A 13,970-nucleotide genomic window follows, 5' to 3' on the forward strand; every position below is an offset into this window, starting at 1 on the left:
TTTAAGATGAGGCCACTGATCTGGGGAATATTAACTGTAGAAACTGGCATAGTCTTTTGAGTCAAAACATCTGGCAATGGCATGAAATCATTTGCTTCCAAACCAGACAGAACTTGTGTACTAACAATCTTATCTTGACTCATTGTTCTCAAAAAGATATTGGTCTTTTTACCTTTTACATTCAGCCTTTTTGCCAAAGTTTCTGTACAGAATGTACCTGAACTTCCAGGATCCAAAAACGCATAGGTTTGCACAATTTTATTGCTCTTTTGGCTCTTAACTTGAACTGGAACTATAGAAAAAATTGCATCAACTTCATGACCAGCCCCAATATACCCACATGTCTGAGTAGTTGCAGTTGAAAAGTTGACATTAGAGTTTGTCCTCTGTTGAGTTTGTTCCGAAGACGCACCTGGATCCTTTCGCTCTATATGAAGAACCCCTGGGTGCCTTTGGTGACACACGTCGCAATCCAAACGACTCCTACAGTCTTTGCTTGTGTGACCAACTTTTAAACAACCAAAACAAATTCCCCTTTCCTTGATAAAAGTCAACTTATCCTGATGCGTTTTAGCTTTAAACTGCTTACAATTCTCTAGTAAATGATTGCTGTGTGAACAAAACAAACAACTATGCAGAACGGCGGAAGTTGTTCTGCTTCCAGTTGATTGAGCTTTGATTCCTGGCACTGTACTGACATTAGTGGCAAAACTACTTCCTTTTCTCCTTTGCTTGATAGAACTTGAAGCTTTAAAGCTGCTTCCAGATTGTGAGTCTTGGATGTTGCCAAACACTGGATCTGATGCTACTTTTACCTGTTTTATTATAAAGGCAACCAGATCAGTGAATACTGCTCTGTAACCATTTTGTTCCTGCAGTTCATAGGCAACAACTCTCCATTTTCCCCTCAATTTGTATGGAAGCTTCATAACAACCATTCTCATATTTGAGGGCAAATCCAACTCCTTCATATAAACAACTTGCTGTGTTAGATTCAAACATCCTTGAAGAAAAAGAGAGAATGACTGTAGACCTTTCACATCCCCACTTTTAATAGGTACCCAACTCACAATCCTCTCCATATATGCAGAGGCAATTTTATTTTCGTTCCCAAAATATTCTTCAAGAAGATCTTTGGCTGTGGAATAGCCCTGCTCAGGAGGTAAGTGCTGACAACTATGCACCAAATCCCTAGGCTGCCCCCTAGTGAACTGCTCTAAAAAATGCAAACAGTCGCTCCAGTTATCAGTTTTAGCTTCCACTCCATTTTCAAAGGCATTCATAAATGATCTGTACTGTAAAGGGTCTCCATCAAACACAGGGATGTTTCTGGCGGGGAGGACAGAAGATAAGTTTTGTTTTACAAGCAAAGTAGTGATGTCATTTTGTTTTTGCATAATATTTACAATCTCCTTCGTGCAATTCTCAGTCAAAGTAGGAGACTGAGGCTGTGTTTGCTGCGTCACTTGCGCTGAATCATCAACCTGATGTTGGGTTTGACTTTGTCTAGGTACGATTACTTGTGATTCAGATGCAGAATTTATACCAGAGTAATCTCTTGATGTTGGAACAAATGTATCGGCACAGGGATTTAAACTAGGCGCTTCTTGTACGTGCCCTCTTTCAAAATAAGAGTTCATTCCATCAGAATGCTCAGAGCTACAAACTGAATTTATTTTTAAGACACGAAGCTTTGCATTAGTGGCTGCCAGCTCTGTTTCCAAGGATAATGTCTCCTTTTCTTTTCTCAGTTTCTCCTTTTCTTTTCTCAGTTTTTCCTCTTGCGCTTCGATAGAATGTTTTTTCTTTAATGCAGCGAGTTGCTCCATGAGCGCTGCCTTGTCAGCCGCAGCTTTAATGCATGCGGAAGATGTTGATGAAATTCGACTTTGCTGTGACAAGGTTTTTGAAGGTGGCTTTACACTTGAGATATTAGAGACACTGTCTTCAGGATTTATTTCATCCAAACTTTCAACAGCTTGATCATTAAGAGCAGTATTGCTTTGTTCAGTATACGGCTCGCCCGCCTCCTGCAACCAAACCTTTACTTTGTCCATAAAAACAGAGAATGCTGTCACCTTCGACTGAAAATGTGCATTTTGCCTTTTCACTTCATCTTCTGGCAGTGGCAAACTTAAAAAGGATTCTTGCAAAGCGTTTGCATCTTGATAGCATTTAATAAACTTCCCAAATTCAGAAGACACTTCCTTAACGTTCTCATGTGAGGTTGTGGAGGTATGTAACAACGACAGGAGAGGTCTCAGTGTCTCACTCCAACAACTTTATTAACTGACAGAACTTCACATATAGTCAGCGCCAAAATCTCCACCCCCACACTTCCTTTCAACTTGTGTGTGAGTGGAGCCACCTGGTGGTTCGCCACACATACCCCCCCTTGAACACACAGTCAGGTCTCCATTCAGTCCAGGACCCTGGGTCTAAGCAAACGACCCGCACGACTGAACCTGGGAGGGAGAGAACAGGCAGAGGAAGGTCCATCCTGTGAACGAGGCTGGTGAAGGCGAGCAGGAAAGGCAGGAGGAGGCTCAAACGTTGGTGGTCCGGGGGTAGTCCTGGGGGGAAAACCAGAGACTGTCAACCCCAGCGCAGGAGGTCGGCCACGGCGAGGGGCCTGGGCCGGCACTACATCACTGTCCGGAAGAACATGTGCTGGTTTAAGTCTGTCAACACACACAGTCTCCCTTCGACCCCCAAAATCCAAAACAAAATGTTTCTGGCCCGGTTCAATAACCCTGAACGGGCCGTCATACAGCGGCCGCAGCGGTGTCCTGTGGGCATCGTGCCTGACAAAAACAAACTTAGCAGTCTCTAAAGTCTTTGGAACAAAGGTGTCAGGCACGCAATGGTGCACCGGACCAGGAACCCGAAGCGAGTGCAAAAGCGGGGTGAGAGAGAGCACCGATGGATCGAAGCAGGGAGGAGGATTTTCAGGCAAGAATTCTCCAGGCACGCGGAGGGGCTGACCAAACACTAGCTCAGCTGGGGAAGCGCCGAGATCCTCCTTAACCGCAGAGCGCAGCCCAAGCAAAACCCACGGGAGGCGGTCAACCCAATTGCCATCCTTTAAGGAGGCGCGAAAGGCAGCCTTCAGCGACCGGTGGAACCGTTCACACATCCCATTAGCCTGCGGGTTGTATGCGGTTGTGCGGTGGACTTTAGCCCCCAGTCCATCAGCCATGGCCGACCAAAGCTCGGAAATGAACTGGGGGCCTCTGTCTGACGTAATGTCCGCGGGTGGGCCGAAACGCGAGACCCAGGTCGACAAAAACGCCTTGGCCACCACTGCTGCGGTAGTGGACGCCAGGGGGACCGCCTCCGGCCACCTGGTGGTCCGGTCAACAACAGTCAAAAGGTGCGTAAAACCTTGTGACTGCGGCAAGGGACCCACCAGATCGACATGCACATGATCGAAATGTTTGCCGGGTATGAAGAACGGCTCCAGGGGCGCCTTGGTGTGTTTATGAACCTTCGCGCGCTGGCAGGGAATGCACGCCGACGCCCATTCCTTAACAGCTTTGCGAAGGCCTGGCCAAACGAATTTAGAGCTGACCAGTTTAACAGAGGCCCGGACCCCTGGATGAGAGAGAGCATGTACCGAGTCAAAAACTTGACGACGCCAGGAAGCGGGAACCACAGGGCGAGGGCGGCCGGTGGAAACGTCACAGACGAGGAGGGGACCACCGTCCTGCACGGGTCTGTCCTCCAGTATGAGGCCCGTCTGGGTGGATTTAAGCGCGAGGATGTCAGGGTCACCGCTCTGATCGGCAGCCATGGCGGAGTAGTCTATGCCGAGAAAGACGGGAGAAACCAGCGCACGGGACAAACAGTCAGCCACATGATTGGATTTACCAGCCACGTGCCGAATGTGCGTGGTAAACTCAGAAATGGCTGCCAACTGGCGCTGCTGGCGTGCACTCCATGGATCGGAAACCTTGGACATGGCAAACGTCAAGGGTTTGTGGTCCACGTATGCGGTAAAGTGACGACCCTCGAGAAAAAACCGGAAATGACGAGACGCCAGGTGGAGCGCCAGTAGCTCCCTGTCAAAAACGCTGTAATTGCGTTCGCTGTCACGTAGCGTACGGCTGAAAAAGGCGAGCGGTTGCCAGACACCCGAGATTCGCTGTTCCAGCACCGCACCCACCGCTATGTCCGACGCATCAGTGGTCAACGCAATCGGCGCTGAGGGGGATGGGTGGGCCAGAAGGGCAGCATTAGCTAACGCTGACTTAGCATCAGAAAACACTTGGATGCTTTCCGGAAACCAGTCAACGGAGTCATTAGCTTTTTTACCCTTTAACGCCCCATAAAGGGGCTTCAGCAGATGTGCCGCTCTGGGGAGAAAACGGTTGTAAAAATTCACCATCCCCAAAAATTCCTGCAGTGCCTTAACAGTCGTGGGACGCGGAAATTCCGAAACAGCTCGGACTTTGTCAGGCAACGGAACCGCGCCCTCGGCGGAAACACGGTGCCCAAGGAAATCGAGAACGGGCAACCCAAACTGGCATTTAGACGGATTAATAATCAGTCCATGCTCCGCCAAACGCTGAAAAACCTGACGCAGATGGAACATGTGCTGCTCCTTCGAGCTGCTGGCCACCAGTATATCATCAAGATATACAAAAACAAAGGGCAGCCCGCGCAAGACCGAGTCCATTAACCGCTGGAAGGTTTGGGCGGCACCTTTCAGGCCAAACGGCATGCGCAGAAACTCGAAAAGGCCCAAAGGTGTAATTACGGCGGTTTTGGGGACATCCTCCGCGCGCACGGGAACCTGGTGATATCCCCGTACCAAATCGATCTTAGAAAAAACCGAGGTCCCCGCAAGATGGGCGGAAAAATCTTGGATGTGGGGAATGGGATAATGATCGTTCTCTGTGACATTATTACGACGACGGAAATCCCCACAAGGTCGCCACCGACCATCAGATTTAGGCACCATGTGTAACGGAGAAGCCCAGGCACTGTTCGAACGCTGCACGATGCCCAGACGCTCCATGGTGGCAAATTCTTCCCGAGCGACAGCCAGTTTGGCGGGGTCGAGGCGGCGCGCGCGCGCGAACACCGGGGGCCCTACTGTAGTTATGTAATGCTCTACCCCATGCTTCGTCACCGTGCTCGAGAAAGTGGGGACAGTGAGTGAGGGAAACTCAGAAAGCAAACACTGAAAAACGTCACCCGAATCTACTGAGTTAGCATGCACCACGGGCTGAGCACCCCGAGTCAAACAGGGTAATGAGGAAAAGGACACAGCATCAATTAAACATCTGTTAGCAACATCAACCAGCAGTCCATGAGCACAAAGAAAATCAGCGCCTATTATAGGCACAGAGCTAGCAGCAACAACAAAGTTCCACTGAAAGTCACGGTCGTGAAAGCAAACAGTCACCAACCTTTCACCGAAGGTTTTGATGGGAGAGCCATTAGCCGCTGTTAGCAATGGCCCGCAACCCTCAGCTAGCCTGTCCGAGCCAGCCGGGGGAAGAAGGCTCTTCTGTGAGCCGGAGTCCACCAGGAAACGCCTCCCCGAGCGTGAGTCCTCTAAGAAAAGCAGCCTTTCCTTGTTGCCAGCGGTCGCGGCTGCTACAGAGCGCTGACATGCCCGTTTCCCTGGGTCTGGAAACTGCAAGGCGGGAGGCAGCGCCGTCCCTTCGCTCCAAAATGCTGGTGATTAAAACAAAGCCCCTTTCCGCGGTGCCGCCGTGCAGCGATTCCGGCCACAGTGGACGAGTCGGAGGGCCCGTGGAGCATCGGTGAGGGGGAGGGGGAAAACGCTGGTGGGTCCTGAATAACCGTCTGGACGCCGAAAGTCCTGGTAGCCAGGAGGATGCGATCCGCCTCTTCCGCAAGGGAGCGGTAATCCTTCGTGGCCAATAGCGGGGAGTTGGCAAGGCCAGCGCGCACTGGAGCCGGCAGCTGTCGAAGAAAGAGGTGGGTGAAGAGAAATCCTCCGTCCTCCGCGCCCAGCAAGGACAGCATGCTCTCCATGAGCTCGAGGGCGGTGCCGTCGCCCAGGCCCGCGATGGAAAGGAGTTTCTCGGCCCGCTCAGCATCAGAGAGGGAGTAACGCCGCAGCAGCAGCCCCTTGAGGGCGGCGTACTTGCCCTGGGCTGGGGGATCCCGGAGGAGAGTCATCACACGGCGGGTTGACAGCGGGTCAAGTGAGGCCACCACATGGTGGTATTTAGTGTCGTCATTAAAGCAGAAATTTTCCCCATGTACTTAGATGCTTGCTTACACATTGAACTGCGCTTTTCTTGGCATGTCTTTATATACAAATCCAAACCTTTTGGCGTAAATTTAACGCTTCTTTTCTCTGCTTGCATCTCAGTGTCATCCTCTCGTTTACTCTTAATATCCGACATTTTTATTGTCCTCTTGGATTATTTCAAACTTCATAAAGATGCACAGCACACTGAGAGTCCATAGCCTAAAGTACAAACATGACATCCATTTACCTGCCTTTTGCAGCGAACAAACATTTCCACAGAGGGCGTTGGCATGTTTCAATTAGCGATCCAATTTTGCACCAATTTAGTACGTCAAAACTCAGTTCATCAGTCTTTGTAGTGAAATTATGTCTTTAAACTCCAATAGCTTCACCGTTTTCCTTTACGGTTTAAACAATATTATCACTCACCAGCTTTGATGAACGAGTGACATGTTGATCCAGGCCTCAACATCACATCCGTCTGGATTACTCACCAGACGATCCAATAACTTTTATTCGAGTTCGACGGTGATCCTTGAAATCCTTATATCCATTAATGAAGGATTATTCCTTTGTCCACGGGAAGGTTTTTTACTTTATGTAGTGGCAATTCCTTTACTTTTGAAAGATCCAACGTCCCACAACTTAAAGTCCACAAGCCACTGCTGCACTGAGGTAATATTTCGTACGCAGGCAAAAGAAGTCCATTGTCCAAACATTTTAGTTGAAAGTTTTGGTTTATTTATCCATCTTGGCAAGCAATAACAAGATCCTTCCTGCTGCTTCTCCTGCTCTGGTAAAAAAACCATAGGCCCACCCCAATGCATGCTGGTCCTATACCAGTCTCTTTATTTATAGAAAAAAATGGCCCTACAGCTCTTACTGACTAATTTAACAAAATAACAACAAACAAAACAAATCATTTAAAACAAAATATTAACCGACAAATAAACCCCAAAATATAAGTAAACTAACAAACTTTAACTAATTTCAAAAATAAGAACAAAAACAAAAATAAAGAACAAATAGCTCCAACACCTGGCTTCAGAGCATGGTCACATAGCGGGCTTCATAAACTTTGTCATGTTGTGAGGAATGGGCACCTGAGCTCATTTGAACAGTTGAGAGGTCAGTTTCAGCTTCCTTCTTCTGACTTTTTTAGGTTTCTGCATTTTGGAGCCCTCACCCATTGAGGAAATATTTCTAAAAACATTTCAAAGTAATTCCTCCCCAAAAATAATCAGTAATTTTTATAACGCATTTATGAGTTTCAATACAAATGCAACTTTGGATATTAAGGCAAGGTGGGAAGCTGAGACTGGCACTCAAATTTCAGAGGACACCTGGGAAGAGGTGTTCGGCGAAGCCCATCTTGTGACTAATTCTGAGCTGTGGAGAGAATTTAAATGGAAGGTGGTCATGAGATATTTTAGAACCCCAGAGATAATGGCCAAAATGAAGCCTACAAATCCTGACACCTGTTGGCGAAATTGTGGTACTTATTTAGGAACCCATTCACATATATTCTGGTCATGCCCAAAACTCTGCTCATTTTGGAATGACATATTTAAAGTTCTCAACACAGTTTTCCAACAACCATTAACGAAAGACCAACAGCTAGCCATTTTAGGAGTATTTTTGGTTTTGCGGGAAACAATAAAAGTATCTCTTAAGAATCCTGCTTACAGCAGCACTAAAGTGTATCACTATTAAATGGCTGAATCTTGACCCACCTTCATATAATATGTGGCTTGATAAAGTGAGAGAAATTTACCAGATGGAGGAAATAACATACGCTCTGCGGATTCAGAGAGAGTTGTTTACTGAGCATTGGCGACCCATACATGCTTTACTGTTTCAATAGTTTAGCATAGGTCTGTTTCGTTTTGTTCATTTATGGCTAGATTTGTCACGTTATTTAATGTTACATAAAGTTTTTGTTTTGTTTTCTTTTTGTTGTTGTGTGTTTGTTTGCTTGCTTGGGTTTTGTTTTGCTTTCCAGTTTTGCTTTGTGCTTCCTAATTGCAGTTCTTATTTTGATCTACATTTCTGCATTGCGGTTTCTGTAACTGTCCTACTTGTGAACATTGACAAGTACAAGTTACAATGTTGTAAATTATAATAAAAATTGAGTTTAAAAAAAAAAGACAAGAAAGCTCCTTACCATGCATGGAGGGTTTCACCCCAAGTCCAGCACCCTGAGGCTGTACACCAAGGGTAGGCAACTCCAGGCCTCGAATGCCGGTGTCCTGGAGGTTTTAGATCACACCCTGGGTTAACACACCTGAATCAAATGATTAGTTCATTACCAGACCTCTGGAGAACTTCAAGAAATGCTGAGGAGTCATTTAGCCCTTTAAATCAGCTGTGATGGATCATGGACACATCTAAAACCTCCAGGACACCGGCACTCGAGGCCTGGAGTTGCCTACCCCTGGTGTACGCTAAGCAGAAGGAAGGGGGCCAGGGACTGGTGAGTGTCAGCACCACAGTCCAGGATGAGACAAGGAACATCCACGAATACATCACGAAGATGGCCCCAACTGACCGAGTGCTCAGTGAATACCTCAGGCAGCAGAAACCCAAGAAAGAGGAGGGAGACGAGGAACCATCATGGAAGGACAGGCCCCTGCACGGTATGTACCACCGGCAGATAGAGGAGGTGGATGATATCCAGAAATCCTACCAGTGGCTGGACAAAGCTGGACTGAAAGACAGCACAGAGGCACTAATCATGGCAGCACAAGAACAAGCTCTGAGTACAAGATCCATAGAGGCTGGGGTCTATCACACCAGGCAAGACCCCAGGTGCAGGCTGTGTAAAGATGCCCCAGAGACAATCCAGCACCTAACAGCAGGGTGCAAGATGCTAGCAGGCAAGGCATACATGGAACGCCATAACCAAGTGGCCGGCATAGTGTACAGGAACATCTGTGCCGAGTATAACCTGGAAGTCCCGAGGTCAAAATGGGAGATGCCCCCAAGGGTGGTGGAGAATGACCGAGCTAAGATCCTGTGGGACTTCCAGATACAGACGGACAAAATGATTGAAATATCTATATACAGTGTCCCTCGCTATAATGCAGTTCACCTTTTGCAGCCTTGCTGTCTCACTGATTTTTTTTTGTGCAATTTTGCATGCTTTTTTTTTCTTTTACAGTGTATTGTGTTCTGTGTCCTGATTGGCTGTAGACCATTGTCAGTCAGACACCTCCGTGCCGTGTCTCCTGTACAGTACAGAATGCGTTCAGTTTGTCAAATTTACATAAATCTTCAATTGCTAGCACTGTGACTCTGAAACATACAGTATAGCACTGTATGTTTGTAAGTTTTCTCCCCAACAAACACAACAATGTCGACTAAACGTTTTGCACCGTCAAAGGCACCTGCGGTAGCACCCAAAAGGCAGGGAAGTGTCATGGTCCGGGTGAGTACGGGGTTTTTCCACTCCGCTGGGCTCCACCTTCAGGGAGAGACTCCAATCAGCTTCCACACCTGGTTCCAATCAAGTCACCAGCATATAAGACCAGCATTCACAACAGACCTCTGCCAGATCTTCTGCTAACTCACGACCCACCTGGCAGTTGCGCTTCCCAACCTAAACTACTCACATCTCCGCCTGGACGCTGGTTCTGTCATCTGGTTGCTTCCTTTCCATCATTGGACTACACCTGTCTGCCTCCCTGCCAAGTTCCTCACTCCAAGCATATTCTGGATCCTCTCTGGCCACTCCTCACCCAGAACCCCCTGGACACCCCCTCCTCGCATGACACTTTAACCTGCAACGCGTAAGCCCTAACCACCATAGTCTAATCCTTCAGCTGTGATTCACTGGACTGCCACTGACTACTTGTCTCCTCTCATTATAGTGACTGCGTACCTCCATCCAAGCCGCTGCCCCTTTTTCCATTCCCAGGATCCATCCGTGAAATCTAGCACCTAGCCATAGCACTCAGAGTTTCATGTTCATAGTTTGGCCTCACAGTTCTCAGTTCATAGCTTCCACAGTTCATAGCATTCATAGTTTCCTGCTTTGTAAGTTCACTAGGCACTGTAAATAAAGCACTGTGTTCACGCCCGTTTTGCCTCCCTCTGTGTCTGCATTTGAGTCCACACCCACAGCCTGGCCCTCTCGGCCGTAACAGGAAGATGCTAACCATCACACAAAAATTTGGACTTCCTGACATGCAAAAGAAAGGTAAAAGTTAGCGTATTTTTTTGGATTATAAGGCGCATTAAGCGAAACAAAACAGCCAGATTAGTCAAACTTTACTCAACTCATTCTTCTTGCTTCCTCTACTTCCGTACAATTGATTCATTAATGTTGAATTTTCTGGCAGCTGCTCTATTCCCATGTCCTGGACCTGAAAACAGGGTTTGATCTTTGGTTTGATCCTATAATACTGGACTTATTTTTCTACGAAGGTTTGAACTTTGAGAGTTTAAACAAGAGAGAAAAATGTGAAAATGTTCATGCCTGTCTGAGAAAAGTGTATAAAGTGTGTAGTGAGGGGTTTTACAGCCTTAAAACATCTATATTAATTGTAAAATATAAAGTTGGCTACTTTGCGGATTTCACAGATTGCAGGTTATTCTCAGAATGTAACTCCCGCGATAAACGAGGGACCGCTGTATATCTATATCAATAAAAAAAATTCCCCTTGGGGTGCCTGAAGCCACAAAGCTGACTCAAAGCGCTCCAAGGTCACGACCTGTGAAACCCATTACAGCATGGTGTAGAACAGATGTAGTTGTGTCCTCACCTCCCAAAGGAAACCAAGTTGTCATCCAGAAACAAACCTACACACACAAATCCATTTAAAAGATAAAAATTGTCAGGATGTGTGCTGTGGCAGTCAGGATGACCCAAACACAGGACTCGTACACAGCATGGAAACTTAAAGCAGCAGCTTTATTGCTGGGAAGACTTTCTATAAAAGTAAACTCACAAAAAAACTAACCAAAGCCACAAATATGAAAACGAAAAACTAGATATAAGACAGACTAACTGGAAAACAAACCAGGAACTGAGAACCTGAACTTAGCCAGGATCACAAAGGGCAAAACTCAGCACAGTGAGGGTACAACACGATGAAGGGCAAAGGAAAACACATGGCTTAAATGCACAGGCAAGACAAGAGAGGATGGGGATCAGGTGGGAATACAGCTGGGACAAATCAGACATACAGAGACAAAGCAGAATACACTGACATAAGGCATGGACTATCAAAATAAAACAGGAAGCGTGACAGTAGAGGCAGAGGTGGTGACAGAGTCTGGAACAGAGGAAATACAAAAGCACCGGGAAAACATGGGGCCAGAGACTAACCACAGATAAACAGTAAGTAAACAAAACATCAGTAATCAAAGAATATCATTCCAGAAGTTGAAACACAAACAGTGGGTCGCAGACCCAGTACCATGACAAAAATCACCCACAATATCAGTAGTAATTTAATAAGTTCACTTTATTTTCTATAAAACTTCCATCCATCCAATCACTTCTGCTTATCCTTTTTTAGGGTCGCAGGGGGGCGCTGGAGCCTATCTCAGCTGTCATAGGGCGAGAGGCGGGGTACACCCCGGACAGGTCGCCAGTCTGGGCTAAGACACAAGTGGCTGTCTCCCAATTCAGGGTCTGCAGCCTTAAAGTACGCAGCCTCAACGATCCTCAAGGGCCGCGTACTCAAAGACCGCTAAGGCCGGAAGTGCGAGGCTTGTGAAATGGGACGGTCTAGCCTCCGTCACGCTGCCCAGGTTGCCGGGCAACCATGATACTACCAGCTGGAAACTTTTCAGCATTATTTGAGACAATCTTTTGTTCATTTGTTTGTTTCTACATGAGCTTTGATCATTCTCTGTAAGATTAAGCTCAGCTATTGAACGGCGTATATTTTAAAGTAAAGACTTTAAAACCAAGTTAGTACAAACGTCACTAATGTCACATGACTTTGCCGACATGTGGCCAACAGTAATGTTTTATTGTTCTTCGTTATTAAACATTCGCACATAGATAAGTGACATAATATTCAGTACTTAAAGTTTACTCTTCGGGCGCCCCTCGTCTGCCGTTTTTTTTCGGCAAAATTATCCACACCCACCGCCGCGCTATGCATTCTGGGATATATTGGGCCACGAAGTCTACACCGCCACATCCTTAAAATTCAGGGAAATGAAGGACGCATTTCAGGGCCGCATGTCGAGCAGCCTTCGAATTGGGACAGCCTTCGGCGCGCCGCTGTGACGTAATCGGCCTTAAAATGCGGCCTTTAAGGCTGCAGACCCTGAGTTGGGATACAGCCAGAGACAGACAACCATTCTCACTCACATTCACTCCTATGGGCAATTTAGATTGATCAATTAACCTAATCCCCACTAACTGCAAGTCTTTGGACTGTGGGAGAAAACTGGAGTACCCGGTGAGAAGCCACGCAAACATGGGGAGAACATGCAAACTCCACACAAAAGACCCCGGCCTGAAGGTGGAATTGAATCAGGACCTGCTTGCTGTGTGGCAACAGTGCTCACCACCGTGCCACCGTGCTGCCCTGGTTTAAAAACATTATTTCACATCATTTATTGTAGCTCACACAACATTCAGAGACTTTATGGCCACAGATTGTATAGAGAAAATTAATATTAGGACAGCATATTAATCGTGATTTCAAAGGCTGTAGGTTGCAGCCATTGCTTTAGCAATGTGTATAAATGTAACAGGACTGGTTTTAACCATTGTAACAGTCTGAGCTTCTTCAAGCTTTATTTGAGCACATTAGCTTACTAAAAACAGAAGCTAGCTAGTACTACTGGTATGTCACATTTTCACAAGGTAAGACTGGGGCTACATGGCTACGTGGAGGGATACTAGCATTAGCTGTGTTACTACATTACTTTCAGCCAAATCATGAGGGGTTCAGGTTTTCTTTTCCCTGCATTTTCCCTTCACATCATTCATATATTTGTGTTGGACATTTTCAATGAATACCGAGGCTAACTGTCCACAAACACTTCTTTAAAAAGTCTCCTTAACAGTGAAAAGCTGTCAGTGGCACAGAAAAACCCAGCCAGCATGCCTGTGAGCAACCAATGAGAGACCTCTTTACATGCATGCCTAATTTGCATTGCTTTTTCTCCAAGGACAAAAAAGCCATAGAAATGGAAAAGCTAATCCAATAGCTAATCTAGTAATTATTACAGCTAACGGGAAAAATGAAACTTAAAAGGTGAGTGGAATAAACATTTCAAAACTAATTGGATTTTTCAATTCATTTACTTATTTCTCTTTTTAATTTGCATTTTTTAAAGTCTCAATTTGAACATTTTTTAAAATGAGGTTTTGATTCTTTCTTTTTCTTTCTATAAATCATATTTAGTATTAACTACATTAAGTATTTGTTGTTGGATTATTTTGGAAATATTTATTCATATTTATGTTTTTCATTTCCCTTTAACATATAAACAACGATGGATGTTATGCATGTCTAAATAAACAAAAGACATGAAAACAGTTCTAAATGAATTTACTAATGCAGGTTATTTCACGAGTCATCATTAAATCAGGCAATGCTTCATTTCTGTGTGCTGGCGCTCCTGATCCTCGACGCACATCAGCAATATGGACACGTTAGTTAAAACTAAAAGGAAGGAAGGCTGGAGTAAGGAAGGAAAGGAGACAAGGACGCCGCCAAATGGTAGCGGGTCGCGTCCTGCTGTATTCCTTCGACTCCGTTCATCTCTA

At 46.0% G+C, this 13,970-nt stretch overlaps 1 protein-coding gene across 1 annotated transcript; it reads right to left on the reverse strand.

Moving 5' to 3' along the window:
• Positions 1-994: 994 nt before the first annotated feature.
• LOC146561785 (uncharacterized) lies at positions 995-6,386 on the reverse strand. Its single transcript, XM_085296390.1, has 3 exons — positions 6,216-6,386; positions 1,407-2,228; positions 995-1,003 (listed from the first exon to the last, which is right to left on the reverse strand). Exons 1-3 carry the CDS (start codon positions 6,384-6,386, stop codon positions 995-997), a joined length of 1,002 nt encoding a protein of 333 aa, XP_085152516.1.
• Between the last annotated feature and the right edge of the window lie 7,584 nt (positions 6,387-13,970).

Source organism: Mchenga conophoros, linkage group LG13, assembly GCF_057382185.1.
Source record: "Mchenga conophoros isolate Kocher_MC1m ecotype Shallow Benthic linkage group LG13, M_conophoros_male_GT1.1, whole genome shotgun sequence".
Classification (NCBI taxonomy): domain Eukaryota; kingdom Metazoa; phylum Chordata; class Actinopteri; order Cichliformes; family Cichlidae; genus Mchenga; species Mchenga conophoros.